This window comes from Eschrichtius robustus, chromosome 9 (genome assembly GCF_028021215.1).
Source record: "Eschrichtius robustus isolate mEscRob2 chromosome 9, mEscRob2.pri, whole genome shotgun sequence".
NCBI lineage: Eukaryota > Metazoa > Chordata > Mammalia > Artiodactyla > Eschrichtiidae > Eschrichtius > Eschrichtius robustus.
In genome coordinates, this window is record NC_090832.1 from 126,112,177 (window position 1) to 126,126,370 (window position 14,194).

General features: G+C 34.7%; 1 protein-coding gene across 9 annotated transcripts in view; it reads right to left on the reverse strand.

The window, feature by feature from the left end:
- SNAP91 (synaptosome associated protein 91) overlaps positions 1 to 14,194 on the reverse strand; it is a 155,135-nt gene that overhangs the window by 41,409 nt on the left and 99,532 nt on the right. For 8 of the 9 annotated variants that reach the window (XM_068551699.1, XM_068551698.1, XM_068551695.1 and 5 more), the window contains exons 14-15: positions 2,016 to 2,030; positions 1,700 to 1,867 (exon numbers count right to left, since the gene is read on the reverse strand). The exons of the other annotated variant lie outside the window; for it this stretch is intronic. In XM_068551699.1, the coding sequence (XP_068407800.1) occupies positions 1,700 to 1,867; positions 2,016 to 2,030 (183 nt within the window). The remainder of the gene's footprint in view (positions 1 to 1,699; positions 1,868 to 2,015; positions 2,031 to 14,194) is intronic. 9 annotated transcript variants of the gene reach the window in all.

Consider the following 14,194-nt stretch of genomic DNA (forward strand, 5'->3'; position numbering starts at 1 on the left):
ATAAATGATTAACACAAACAGCATAATGGCACAAAGAATATTTCCAAGAAATATCTTAGGCAGGACCATGAGAGAAGCAAGATGGAGTTGACTGATTTCTTATAGGCAATTAAGCTCCTTAAAATGGACTGAGAAACAAAAATCTAAACAGCTAAAGGAATAGAAATGCTTACGTACAAAATTGTTATCCAAGCTGTCCATATTTTCCTTGAATTTTTCTCTTAACATAAGCCTATGAGAAACCATCCATACTCAAGACCAATAATGGAGGTAGGAAGGATGGGGTGAAGAAGTTGGTTTTATAAATTTAAGCTAATACTTTAATTTCTGGTCTCAAAAGTTACAGAGGCATAACTGAAAAACTAACTTTCTCTAGTGGATGACTCCTCATAATAAATTATTCAAGAGTATGCAAATCCCTTCTCCTACTTTCAAAAACAAACAAAAAAACCGGATTTCTCCTACAATAGATTTGGAAGAGCAACAGAATGGCAGTGCAGCAAGGCAGGAGCAAATTCCTCGCATGAAACAGAGGCAATGATGCTGTGTCCCGTTGAGTATTCCTTGTCTTAGACAATGTTGGCAAGCCTCAGAGACTGGGGCACGGCATGTAGCACAGTGGTATGTGACAGTGTGTAAGTGTATGTTCCCAGGGGAATACGTTAACTCCACCAGAGCCTGCCAAATCTCTCCTGCCCCCACCCCTTATCATTTGCTTTCTCCAATTTCTTCACCATATTCTCAAAATGCCCTGGGAAAGATGTTATACTGTAACGAAGAAACACAAAACTATGATGACTATAACACTGTTCAATGTACACATGTGTAATGAGCACTTCTCCAGGTTTGGACATTAGCACCACTCAAAATGGGAAGATGTAAATAAACTGGTTTCAGATGGTTCAACAGGTCCAGGCATATTATATTGACAGAGTGTAGGATATTTGACTCAAGCTTACAGCTGTAAATCAACTCTGTGTCAGAATTTACATTTGCACGGAAAAAATATTTTCAGACAATCATTTCAAAGTCTGATATAAACCTGTTTTCAATCAGCGGTGCAAGTGCCGACTCCAATGATCTCTCAAAGTTCTGAAGCCAAAGATGATCCAAGTTTTTGCTTGGACAGAACAAGCTTAAAAAGTTGCAAAAATGGACATATCCCTAAACTCTCTTCAGAGACCTCTAGATCTGAACTCCACTTAGGTGATTTTTTTTTGTCCTAAATCTTAAAAAATAACTTAGGCCAGGATTTCTCCTCCCATTTTCCCCAAACATTTTTTTCTCTCAGCTAGTTCAAATCTAAAAAAATTCCAAAAAGCCAATTCTAAATATGATAGAAAGATCTGGTACCACTCTTACAGATACTGCAGGGCTGGAGCATATACGGGACAGGAGTTCTAATAGCAACTTAAATCCTAACTTCACAAAAAGTAGAAAATTGAATAGGTCCAAAGCATTTGCAACCTTTGCTCTATAATCACTAAAATTAAATGAATATGAAGTTGACAAATTGAGCAAAGATAAATATATATGAATAAACGTTTTAAAAGTACTTAAACACTCTGCCATGCATGTTCTATCATGTTCTATCTATCTGCCATGTTCTATCATGTAAAAGATTTTAAATGCTTTAACGTTGCGGTAATTTTAGCAATCCTGGAAGGAAAATGAAAGAAAAGTGATGTGACTGACTAACCTCCAAAGAGATCCACTTCAGCAGTGACAGCAGTGACAGTTGTAGTAGTTGAGGCAGAGGCTGAAGTAGTTGCAATTTCAGCAGTTGTAGCAGGAGGAGTAGGTTCTGGTGCGAATGGATCTGAAATCTGTGCTTCGGAGGGAACAGAGGAAAGTGCAGCCAGAGAATCTATGTCGCACCAGAGACAGAGAACAAATGGAAGAGAAGAAAAGGAAAGGACAAAAGATATACCAGGCTCCAAATGATCAAAGTGAGGACAGATATTAAGATATGGAAGTCTCTCGAAACAGAGGCTTACAAATAAAGTTTTACTCACCCTCTCCCAAGAGGTCTATCGATGTCCATGGGTCAGCATATGAAGAAATAAGAGATAAAGCTGAAACTTTCAACCACACCAATGTCCAAGCAGGGTGAGGCACTAACTGAAGAAATTTTAGCTTTATGCACCTTTCTGGACCATTTGAAATTTAAAAAATAAATGTATTACCTATTATTATCATGGAACTTTTGAGCCGGAATGGACCTTAGAGATCCTCTAGATCAACTTTCCAACTTCATAGATGGGAAAACTGAGAGCAAGGGAGGTCAAGAGACTTACCTTAAGTTAGGTCTAAACAACTTTGACAAACTCAATTGATTTCTTATCAGATTTACCATTTCATCTGCTTTGGTTGATTTCATTATACTGTAATTGTCAATTCTGAAGAAACCATAGTTAATTGAATTTTATCGATCTTCTTTATTTGATGTGTCATACCAGAGCATGAATAGAGGCTTTATAGTGGCTCTAGTTTGACTGTGGAACATACTAAGCTGAATGCAAGTTTAGGGGTCAGAAAAAAGAAACTCTAACCTATTTTCTTCTTCGTAAGTTTCACGTTACCAGGTGTTTTTCAGTTCAATATATAATCTCTATATTTATAAACATTATGTGACAACATATGAAAATTATTTTTAAGAAGAATGTGAGAGATTATACAGCATCAAAACTTTTCAGCCCTTCTGAGGTCAGCATTCCATTGGGAGGTTCAGACTTAGTGACCAAGAGTGGGATTACAGTTGGCATTCTGAATAAAAAGCCTAGGAGGGATTATTTTTAACTGTACTATGACTTTAGGTTAAACATTTATAGAGTGTCCAATGGCATTCTTCTGCTCTCAGTCATGTGATACATCTCAGGGATCACATTCAAATTCATGGATGTTACTGGAAATCTATTTTAATCATGAAGAAACTTTATCAAAACTCATTAGGGAGCTATTTTTTTCAGAGCCTTAAAAGCCATATGGGAACTCAGTAAACCAAAAGTTCTAGAAGACATTTAAAAGACTGAGAAACATAAATTTGACATTAAAAATAATTACTTTAGATATAAAGACATACAGACTGAAAGTGAGGGGATGGAAAAAAGTAGTCTATGTAAATGGAAATGAAAGTCAGGGTAGCAATACTTAAGTGAGACAAAATGACTTTAAAGACTGTTACAAGAGACAAAGAAAGACATTACACAATGATAAAGGAATCAATTAATGAAGAAAATATAACAATTGTAAATATATATGTACCCAACATAGGATCACCTAAATACATAAAGCAAATATTAACAGACATAAAGGGAGAAACTGACAGTAACACAGTAAGAGTAGGAGACTTTAACACCCCACTTACATCATTGGACAGATCCACACAGAAAATCAATAAGGAGACACTGGCCTTAAACTACATATTAGATTAGATGGACTTATATGTGTGTGTGTGTGTGTATATATATATATATATATATATATATATATATATATATATATATATTTAATATATAAATTTATGTATATAAACATTCCATCCAAAAGCAGCAGAATACACATTCTTTTCAAGAGCACATGGAACAATCTCTAGGATAGATCATATGCTGGGCAACAAAAGAAGTCTCAGTAAATTTAAGAAGACTGAAATCATATCAGGCATCTTTTCCAACCAAAATGCCTTGACTAGAAATCAACTACAAGAAAAATCTTCAAAAAACACAAACCCATGGAGGCTAAACAATATGTTACTAAACAAATGGATCACTGAAGAAATCAAAGAGGAAATAAAAAAATACCTGGAGACAAATGAAAATGAAAATACAGTGATCCAAAATCCATGGGAAGTAGCAAAAACAAGGCTAAGAGGGAAGTTTATAGCAATACAAGCTTATCTCAGGAAACCAGAAGAATCTCAAATACAACCTAACCTTACACATAAAAGAACTATAAAAAGAAGAACAAACAAACAAGAAAGTTAGAAGAAGGAAAGAAATCACAAAGATCAGAGCAGAAATAAATGAAATAGAGACTAAAAAAAGCAATAGAAAAGATCAATGAAACTGAGAGCTGGTTCTCTGAAAAAATAAACAAAATTGATAAACCTTTAGCCAGACTCATCAAGGAAAAAAAGAGAGAGGATCCAAATCAATAAAATCAGAAATGAAAAAGGAGAACTTACAACCAACACCATGAAATACAAAGGATCATAAGAGAGTCCTACAAGCCATTATATGCCAAAAAAATGGACAACCTAGAAGAAATGGACAATCTCCCAATACTGAATCAGGAAGAAATAGAAAATACAAACAGTTCAGTAATGAAATTGAATCAGTAATAAGAAAAACTCCCAACAAACAAAAGTACAGGACCAGATGTCTTCACAGGTGAATTCTACCAAATATTTATTGAAGAGTTAACACTTATCCTTCTGAAACTACTCCAAAACTGCAGAGGAAGGAACACTTCCGAACTCATTCCACAAGGCCAGCATCACCCTGATCCAAAACCAGACAAAGATATCACAAAAAAAGAAAATTGCAGGCCAATATCACTGATGAACATAGATGCAAAAATCCTCAACAAACTATTAGCAAACCAAATCCAACAATACAGTAAAAGGAGCATACATCATGATCAAGTGGGATTTATCTCAGGGATGCAAGGATGGTTCAATGCCTACAAATCAATGTGATATAACAAACTGAAGAATAAAACTCATATGATCATCTCAATAGATGTGGAAAAAACTTCTGACAAAATTCAACATCCATTTATGACAAAAACTCTCAACAAAGGGGGTATAGAGGGAACATACTTCAACATAATAAAGGCCACATGTGACAAACCCACAGCTAACATCATACTCAACAGTGAAAAGCTGAAAGCTTTTCCTCTAAGATCAGGAATAAGGGAAAGATTCCCACTCTTGCCACTTTTCTTCAACATAGCATGGGAACTCCTAGCCATAGCAATCATACAATCAGAAAAAGAAATGAAAGGAATCCAAATTGGAAAGGAAGTAGTAAAACTGTCACTCTTTGCAGAAGACATGATACCATACATAGAAAATCCTAAAGATGCCACCAAAAAAACGACTAGACCTCACAATGAATTCAGTAAAGTTGCAGGATACAAAATTAATATACAGAAATCTGTTGAGTTTCTATACACTGAGTGAACTATCAGAAAGCGAATCCACACTTACATGGCAATTAATCTACAACAAAGAAGGCAACAATATACAATGGGGAAAAGACAGCCTCTTCAATAAATGATGTTAGGAAAACTGGACAGCTCCAGGTAAAAGAATCAAACTGGACTATCTCACACCATGTATAATAATAAGTTAAAAATGGATTAAAGACTTAAATGTAAGACCTGAAACCATAAAACTTCTCGAAGAAAACATAGGCAGTACACTCTTTGATATTGGTCTTAGTAATATTCTTCTGAATACGTCTCCTCAGGCAAGGGGATCAAAAGCAAAAACAAATGAGACTACATCAAACTAGAAAGCTTTTGCACAGTGAAGGAAATGATCAACAAAATGAAAAGGCCACCTACTGAATGGGAGAAGATATTTGAAAATGATATATCCAACAAGGGGTTAATATCTAAAATACACAAATAACTCATACAACTCAACATCAAAAAAGCAAACAACCTGATTAAAAAATGGGCAAAGGACCTGAGTAGACCTTTTCCAAAGAAGACATACAAGATAGCTATCAGACACACGAAAGGATGTGCAACATCACTAATCATCAGGGAAATTAAAATCAAAACTGCAGTGAGATATCACCTCACACCTGCTAGACTGGCTATTATCAAAAAGACAATGAATAACAAGTGTTGGTGAGAATGTGATGAAAAGGGAACCCTCATGCACTGCTGGTGGGAATGTAAACTGGTGCAGCCACTATGGAAAACAGTATACAGATTCCTCAAAAAATTAAAAATAGAACTACCATGTGATCCAGCAATTCCACTCATGGGTATTTATCCAAAGAAAATCAGAACACTAATTAGAAAAGATACATGCATCCCTATGTTCACTGTAGCATTATTTATAATAGCTAAGATATGGAAGCAACCTAAGTGCCCGTCACTAGATGAATAAAGATGTGGTGTGTGTCTACATATAGATAATGGAATATTACTTAGCCATAGTTGCCATTTGCAACAATGTGAATGGACCTAGAGAGGATTATGCTAAGTGAAATAAGTCAGAGAAAGACAAATACTGTATGATTTCACTTATATGTGGAATCTACAAAACAAACCAAATGAACAAACACAACAAAACAGAAGCAGAATCACAGATTTGGGGAACAAACAGGTGGTTGCCAGAGGGGAGGGGTTGGGGGGTAGGAGAGAAATAGGCGAGGGAGATTAAGAGGTATAAACTTCCAGTTGCAAAATAAATGAGTCATGGGGATGAAATGTATTGTGGGGAATGCAGTCATTAATAGGTACAATCTTTGTATGGTGACGGATTGTAACTAGACTTATGGTGGTGATGATTTTGAAATGTATAGAAATACTGAAACACTATGTTGTGTAATGGGAACTAACAGTGTTGTAGGTCAATTATAGTTCAAAACAACAAACAAACAAACAAATGCATAGAAACAGAGATCAGATTTGTGGTTGTCAGAGGCAGGGGAAAAGTGAAGGAGGAGTTTGATGAAGGCAGTGAAAACATACCAACTTCCAGTTATAAGATTAAAAAGTACTAGGGGTATAATATACAACATCATAAACATAATCAGCACCATGTTATATATGTTATATATGAAAGTCATTAAGAGAGTAAATCCTAAGACTTCTCATCACAAGGGAAAAAAATTTCTATTTCTTTAATCTTGTATCTCTATGAAATGATGGATGTTCACTAAACTTATTGTGGTCATCATTTCATGATGTATGCAAGTCAAATCATTATGCTGGACACCTTAAACTTACAGTGCTGTACATCAATTATGTCTCAACAAAACTAGAAGAAATAAATTATCACGTTAATTTAACTATGTAATTTGTGAACCCAATAAATATGAGGTAAAGCACTCTACAGATCCACTAAGATAATCAAGGCTCTTCCTAAAACTAAATCTTACATATTTCATAGCAACATTAGGAAATTATAGCACACAGAGTTCTCGACATTAGAAATAGTTTTTAAATTTTAGAATGTACGCCTAGTGAATAGCTGACGTAGGGCTAGGGTATTTTCTGCTGTTAGGTGTCCAGGTCCCAAATCCTGAGAAGTAGAAGGTCCTTCCCATCATTCCTCAGGCCAACGGGACCTGGCCCAATACAACTGTTACTCTACAGTCCTAAGTCCTAAAAATATTAATTAGAAACCAAAGTGGGTCATCAGAAGCCAGAGAGACTTGGATTCTCTCTTCTCCTGGCATTGGTGGGGCTCTCCCTAGCCCTGCCCTTATCAATGGCTACTTCAAGCTGCAGTGTGATTTAGCAGAAGAGCTGAGAGCCATGTGATTTAACAGCTTCCAGACCTCCCATAGTCTATCACAGGGGATGAGTAATTTATTTCATACATTTGGTAAGTGAGAAAGGAGAAGACTGTTTATGTGTACTAGAAGGAGAGAGAGTTAAAAAGATTTTAAAAAGAAGTACGAAAGATTAAAATATTAGTTCCTTGCTCTTTACTAGTGTTTTGTTCAGATGGAGGGTGAGGAGAATTATATGATGGAAGACGGAAAGTAAAATTTCCTAGGAAAATGTACAATGATTAAGCATATTGGTGGATAACTGATGTTGAAAATTTTTTCCACTCTTGGAAACCACAGGTGTTAGTCTCCAAAGTCTTAATTTTCTAGATGAAATATAATTTATGTTATATATTCCTTGTTTTATGCAAAATTTTCTCTACTATAAAAGCAAGTTCCTATTACAAGATGATGAGGATGGTTATTAAATATTCTCAAAACTGCTACTTTTTATAGAGGATTAAACTATACAAAAAAACCCCACTTCAGCATAAGAGTTCAATCCATTTGCAAGTAGTACATAATCAGAGTTGTCTGTATTACAGAAATTGCTAGAAAATATTCCCTGTAACCAAGGAAACAGAACTACAACTAAATTAACAAGGAAATACATACTGTGCAGTGAGATGGAGCTGAACTTTTCAGGTTTTTATGAAGATTAAATGTGTTAATATACTTAAGTGCTCGCCCATACCAAGAACATATCAAATGCTCGATAATAAAAGTTAATAATAGCAATAGCTTAGATGGTAACTAGCCTTATTGTGGTGATCATTTCACAATGTGTATAAATGTTGAATCACTATGTTGTACACCTGAAACTAATATAATGTTGCATGTCAATTATACTTCAATAAAAAAATAGCAATAACTAACATTTAAGTTAAATAATAATTTTTTATTATAGGACTGTGAATTTCAAAGCTTCTATAAATCTTTCAGAGAGAGCATGTGTATGTGTGTGTGTGTGTGTGTGTGTGTGTGTGTGTGTACACATGAATGTGTTTGAAGACAGCCTGCAGATGTGCCCCCCCAGATCTAATTAACAAGCAAATGGTAATATGGGTCACAAAAACTGCTTGTACTGTAGCTAATATTTCTCATGGAAACTATTAAAGTCATGTGATCACATAATATTGATGAGCGTTCCAGCATGTGTAAATTAACTTCTATTAAGTCTATTAACTCTAATTAAACCCTAGCAGTAATTCTGTATTTCTCAAAAAGCAGAAATTTCACTTCAAGCATTTACAATAAAAAATTACGCATTTTCCACTTCTAACATGCATAGAAATACAACACACACACACTCATTTGTTTGTGCAGAGAGATGAATTTATTATGAAGGAAAAAAACACTCTCCCTTTTATGGGGAGAAAGGTAGGGATGTTAAAAACACTCTGTATTCTTCCAGGTTCATTACTGGCTGGCAGAATGCCACATGGAATACGCACTATTTAAATTAAATTTACTAAAATATGAATTTGCTAAAATTTGGTTTACACCAATGACAAGAAATACTATCCTTTACAATATGTCCCGTAAAATGGCAATATTCATCCGTACTCAGAACCCCCAAGAGAAATCTGTAAACAACTGATGTGGCCACAGTCATTTGAAAATGAAATCCTCTTACTATCACTGTGGTCGGATAAGAACATCCAAATAGGTCTAAAGAGTTTTAGAGTTTGCATTTTACCATCTAGTTACACAAAATTCAAATAAACTACAATAATAGTGAAGTGGCTTGATCTTATCAAACAAGACTGAGAAAGTGGTTTTATGTATTTAATTTTTTGCTTAGTCAAATGAGCCAAAACATATTGGTAACAATTTAGCATCCTCTTCAAATACGACTGGGTATCTATAGGATAAATGTAAACTGAAGGTAACATTTATCAATTTCATATTTCACTAGTTTACTTGAATTTCTTTTTTTAAGTAAGATACGTATTTTATTTTTTAATTTTTTGGCCATGTGCACGGGCTTGTGGGATCTTATTTTTCCCGATCAGAGACTGAACCCGGGCCCTGGCAGTGAAAGAGCTGAGTCCTAACCTCTGGACCACCAGGGAATTCCCTACTTGAATTTCTTAAGGCTTATAATTTTTCCTGTTTTGCTTAGGAATGAGAGAATTTACTTATTAGTATTTTTCTCCCCAGCTGACTTTTCTACTGCTATGAAAGGAGCTGTAGATATTTTGTTGAGACAAAAGACTAATACTAACCATCAGGCCCTAAGCCAACATTTTGATACACTATAATGTGTTTTGTACTAATTATAAAAAAGTGCTCCCGTTGGGCCAGCAGGTTGGAACAGGAAAAGCACTTCTTCCTCAAGGACGAAAAAAGCCCACAGCTTGGCTAGCAGAAAGCAGGCTGGATTTCAGGCCTCTCGCCCTGCCTTTGGGCAAGGCACAAACTGCGGGTCCACACTGCACAGCCCTGGTTAAAAGCACACTAATCTGCTTTCTTCTATATCCACTGACACCTCAGTGTTTCAGTCATCAATAGTTATTTATTCCTAACAAGACTGAAATGTGTTATAATAAAGTTGGTTATTATAACTTATTCCTTATAATATTATGTGTCTTAGCAAAAAGTACTTGAAGATGAATATAAATAAAAATGTTACAATGCAATTTAAAAAGATTTCACCAAGGGTTTTTCTTTTTCATTTATTATTATTTTGGTGCCAAACCAACCAACCAAACAAAAAAGACACAATTTCTCTTCAATTTGATGCTGGAGAATACAGTGAAAGGAGACAGTTTACAATTTCACTGTTTATTCATTTAAGTTCTAAATCACTAAACAACTAAATGTTTAATAAGTTCTAAAAATTACAGTGTGAACAATCTACTGATTTAATTAGTTGAGAGAATTAGAGTTAACACATTCATATAATACTGAAAAAAATTCTGTATAACCCTACAAATTTATAATTAATACTAAATTTTAAATTATAAAAGTTCTATGAAAGTCATTTATATGAATTTTATGACAGAGAAAGCCTGATTTAAGGATTTGGATTTGAAGCATTCTTAAATAAATAGGAAAACATGATACACTGTATAAGATACTGTGGCAATGAAAATTATTAGTAAACTGAAATAATCAAACATTTCTGAAAGATGAAGCTCAGAATGAAAAAACATGAAAACCAGAAGGCCCTTATAAAATCTCTTCAACAAAAATATTTTCCTTTACCAATTGAAATTTAATAAAGTTAAGTGTAGTTGAAAGAAAATTTTTATTAAAAAAATGATAGCTATAGGCTTAGGAGTTGAACATTTCAACAAAGGAGAAGTTTTAAGTATTTAAATGGAAAAGCGCCAATATTTAAATGCTTGTAAATATAGTTAGCAACTTTGTTTCACAAGTAGTTATTTTTGTTTATTTTGTTACCACAAAAACTTGGAAATAAAACCAAGAGATTATAGCAGGTAGTGTTGATGTTATATTGCCAATGTTTACCAAACTCACCCAAGGATTATTTAATTACCTGTGGAAATGTATCTTCATTTGATGCTGCAATTTAACTGTTAATTAAGGACTCTGATTCTGAAATGATATACTGAGTTACAGTTTTTGTCTGCTAGTGATGCTCTGTCTGGGAGAAAAGATAACCTCAAGCCATGATTTTTACTGCTCTACTGGACATTAACCAGTTTTGTACTTAACCTAGCCATCTTATTTTAACATTTCCTTTCAAACATCTATAAATACCCAGTTCCTCAAAACGCTCTTTGAGCCAAGCTTTATCGTCTTACCGGTTTCCTCATCAGTCAGTTAATGTCTTTTACCAGTGCTGTTTCTCCCCACCCCCTTCAGGTTTATGGAGGTATAAGTGACATATAAAAACTGTATATATTTAAGATGCACAATGTGATGATTTGATACACATATACATTATGAAAAGATGACCACAATCAAATTAACACATCCATCATCTCACATAGTTACTGTATTTTTGTAGTGCAAATACTTAAGATTCACTCTCTTAGCAAATTTTAAGTATACGATACAGTATTATTAAATATGGTAACCATACTGTATATAAGATCTCCAAAACTTATTCATCTTACAACTGACCCTTTGTACCCTTTGAACGTTTTCCAATTCCATACCCTGCCCTCCGTCACCCACCACCAGCCTCTGGCAACCACCCTTCTACTTTCTGCATCTATGAGTTTAGATTTCACACAGAAGTGAGATCATACACATTTGTCTTTCTGTGTCTGGTTTATTCACTTAGCATAATGTCCTTCATGTTCATCCATACTGTAACAAATAGGAGGACTTCTTTCTTTTTAAAGGACTAAATAATATTCCATTGAATATATACAATGTGTTTTTTTTTTTATATCCTTTTGTCTGTTGACAGACACTTAGGTTATTTTTATATCTTGGCTATTGTGGATAATGCTGTAATGAACATGGGGGTGCAGATCTCCATCCATCCAGAAGTGAGACTGGTGAATCATGTGACAGTTCTATCTTCAATTTTCTGAGGAACCTCTATATTTTTTCCATGATGGCTGTACTGCCACTATGGAGAACAGTATGGACGTTCCTTAAAAAACTAAAAATACAACTACCATATGACCCAGCAATCCCACTACTGGGCAGACCCTGAGAAAACCATAATTCAAAAAGATACATGTACCACAATGTTCATTGCAGCACTATTTACAATAGGCAGGACATGGAAGCAACCTACGTGTCCATCGACAGATGAATGGATAAAGAAGATGTGGTATATACATACAATGGAATATTACTCAGCCATAAAAAGGAACGAAATTGAATTATTTGTAATGAGGTGGATGGACCCAGAGTCTGTCATACAGAGGGAAGTAAGTCAGAAAGAGAAAAATACCATATGCTAAAGCACATATATGGAATCTAAAAAGATGGTACTGATGAACTTAGTGGCAGGGCAGGAATAAAGACACAGACGTAAAGAATGGACTTGAGGACTCGGTGGGGGGAAGGGGAAGTAGGGATGAAGTGAGAAAGTAGCATTGACGTATATACACTACCAAATGTAAAACGGATGGTTAGTGGGAAGCTGCGGTATAGCACAAGGAGATCAGCTCGATGCTTTGTGATGACCTAGAGGGGTGGGATAGGGAGGGTGGGAGGGAGGCTCAAGAGGGAGGGGATATGGGGATATATGTATACGTATAGCTGATTCACTTTGTTGTATAGAAGAAACTAACACAACATTGGAAAGCAATTACACTCCAATAAAAAAAAAATTTTAAATAAAAATAAATAAAAAATAAACCATAATGGCTGCACCAATTTACATCCCCAGCAACAATGAATAATGGTTCCCTTTTCTCCACTCCCTCACCAAACACTTGTTATCTCTTGTCTTTTTCATAACAGTTATCCTAACAAGTGTGGGGTGCTATCTCTGTGGTTTTGATTTGCATTTTCCTAATGATTAATGACAGTGAACACCTTTTCATATACTTGTTGGCCATTTGCATATCTTGCTTGGAAAATGTCTATTTATGTCCTTTACCTGTTTTAAAATCAAGTTATTTGGGTTTTTTTACAAATATTTTCTCCCATTCCATAGGCTGCACTTTTATTTTGTTGTTTCCTTTGTTGTGTAGAAGTTTTTTAGTTTGAATGTAGTCTTACTTGCTTATTTTTGCTTTTGTTGCCTGTGTTTTTGGTGGCAAATCAAAAAATTCACTGCTAAGATCAATGTCTAGGAGTTCTTTCCCTATGTTTTCTTCTAGGAGTTTTATGGTTTCAGATCTTATATTTAAGTCTTTAATCCATATGAGTTAATTTTTGTGTATGATGTAAGAAAAGGTTCCAATTTCATTCTTTTGCACATAGATATCTAGTTTTCCCAACACCATTTATTAAAGAGACTATCTGTTCCCTGTTGTGTATTCTTGGCACCCTTGTCAAAGGTTAGCTAACTGAATATGCATGGGTTTATTTCTGGGCTCTCTATTCTCTTGTTCTGTTGGTTGAGGTGTCTGTTTTCATGCCAGTACCATCTCATTTTGGTTACTATAGCTTTGAAATATAGGTTGATTTCAGGAAGTTTGATGCCTCCAGCCTTATTTTTCTTTCTCAAGATTTCTTTGGCTATTTGGTGTCTTTTGTGGTCTGTATGAAGACAAAATTTTTTTCTATTAATGGGAAAATGCCATTACAATTTTTCTAGGGATTGCAATGAATCTGTAGATCACTTTGGGTAATATGGACATTTTAACAATATTAATTCTTCTAATCCATGAACACAGGATATCTTTCCATTTATATGTATCTTCTATTTCTTTCATCAATGTCTTACAGTTTTCAGTGTACAGGTTTTTCACCTCCTTGGTTAAATTTATTCCTAAGTATTTTATTCTTTTTGATGCTGCTGTAAATGGGATTGTTTTCTTCATTTCTTTTTCAGATAGTTTGTTGTTAGTGTACAGAAATGCAGTTGATTTTTGTACATAAATTGTGTATCTCGAACTTTACTGAATTCGTTTATTCGTTCTAACAGCTTTTTGGTGGAGTCTTTTGGGCTTCTACATATAAGATTATGTCATCTGCAGAGACAATTTTATTTCCTCTTTTCCTATTTGGATGCATTTTATTTCTTTTTCTTGACTAACTGCTCTGGTTTAGACTTCCAGTACTATGTTGAGTAG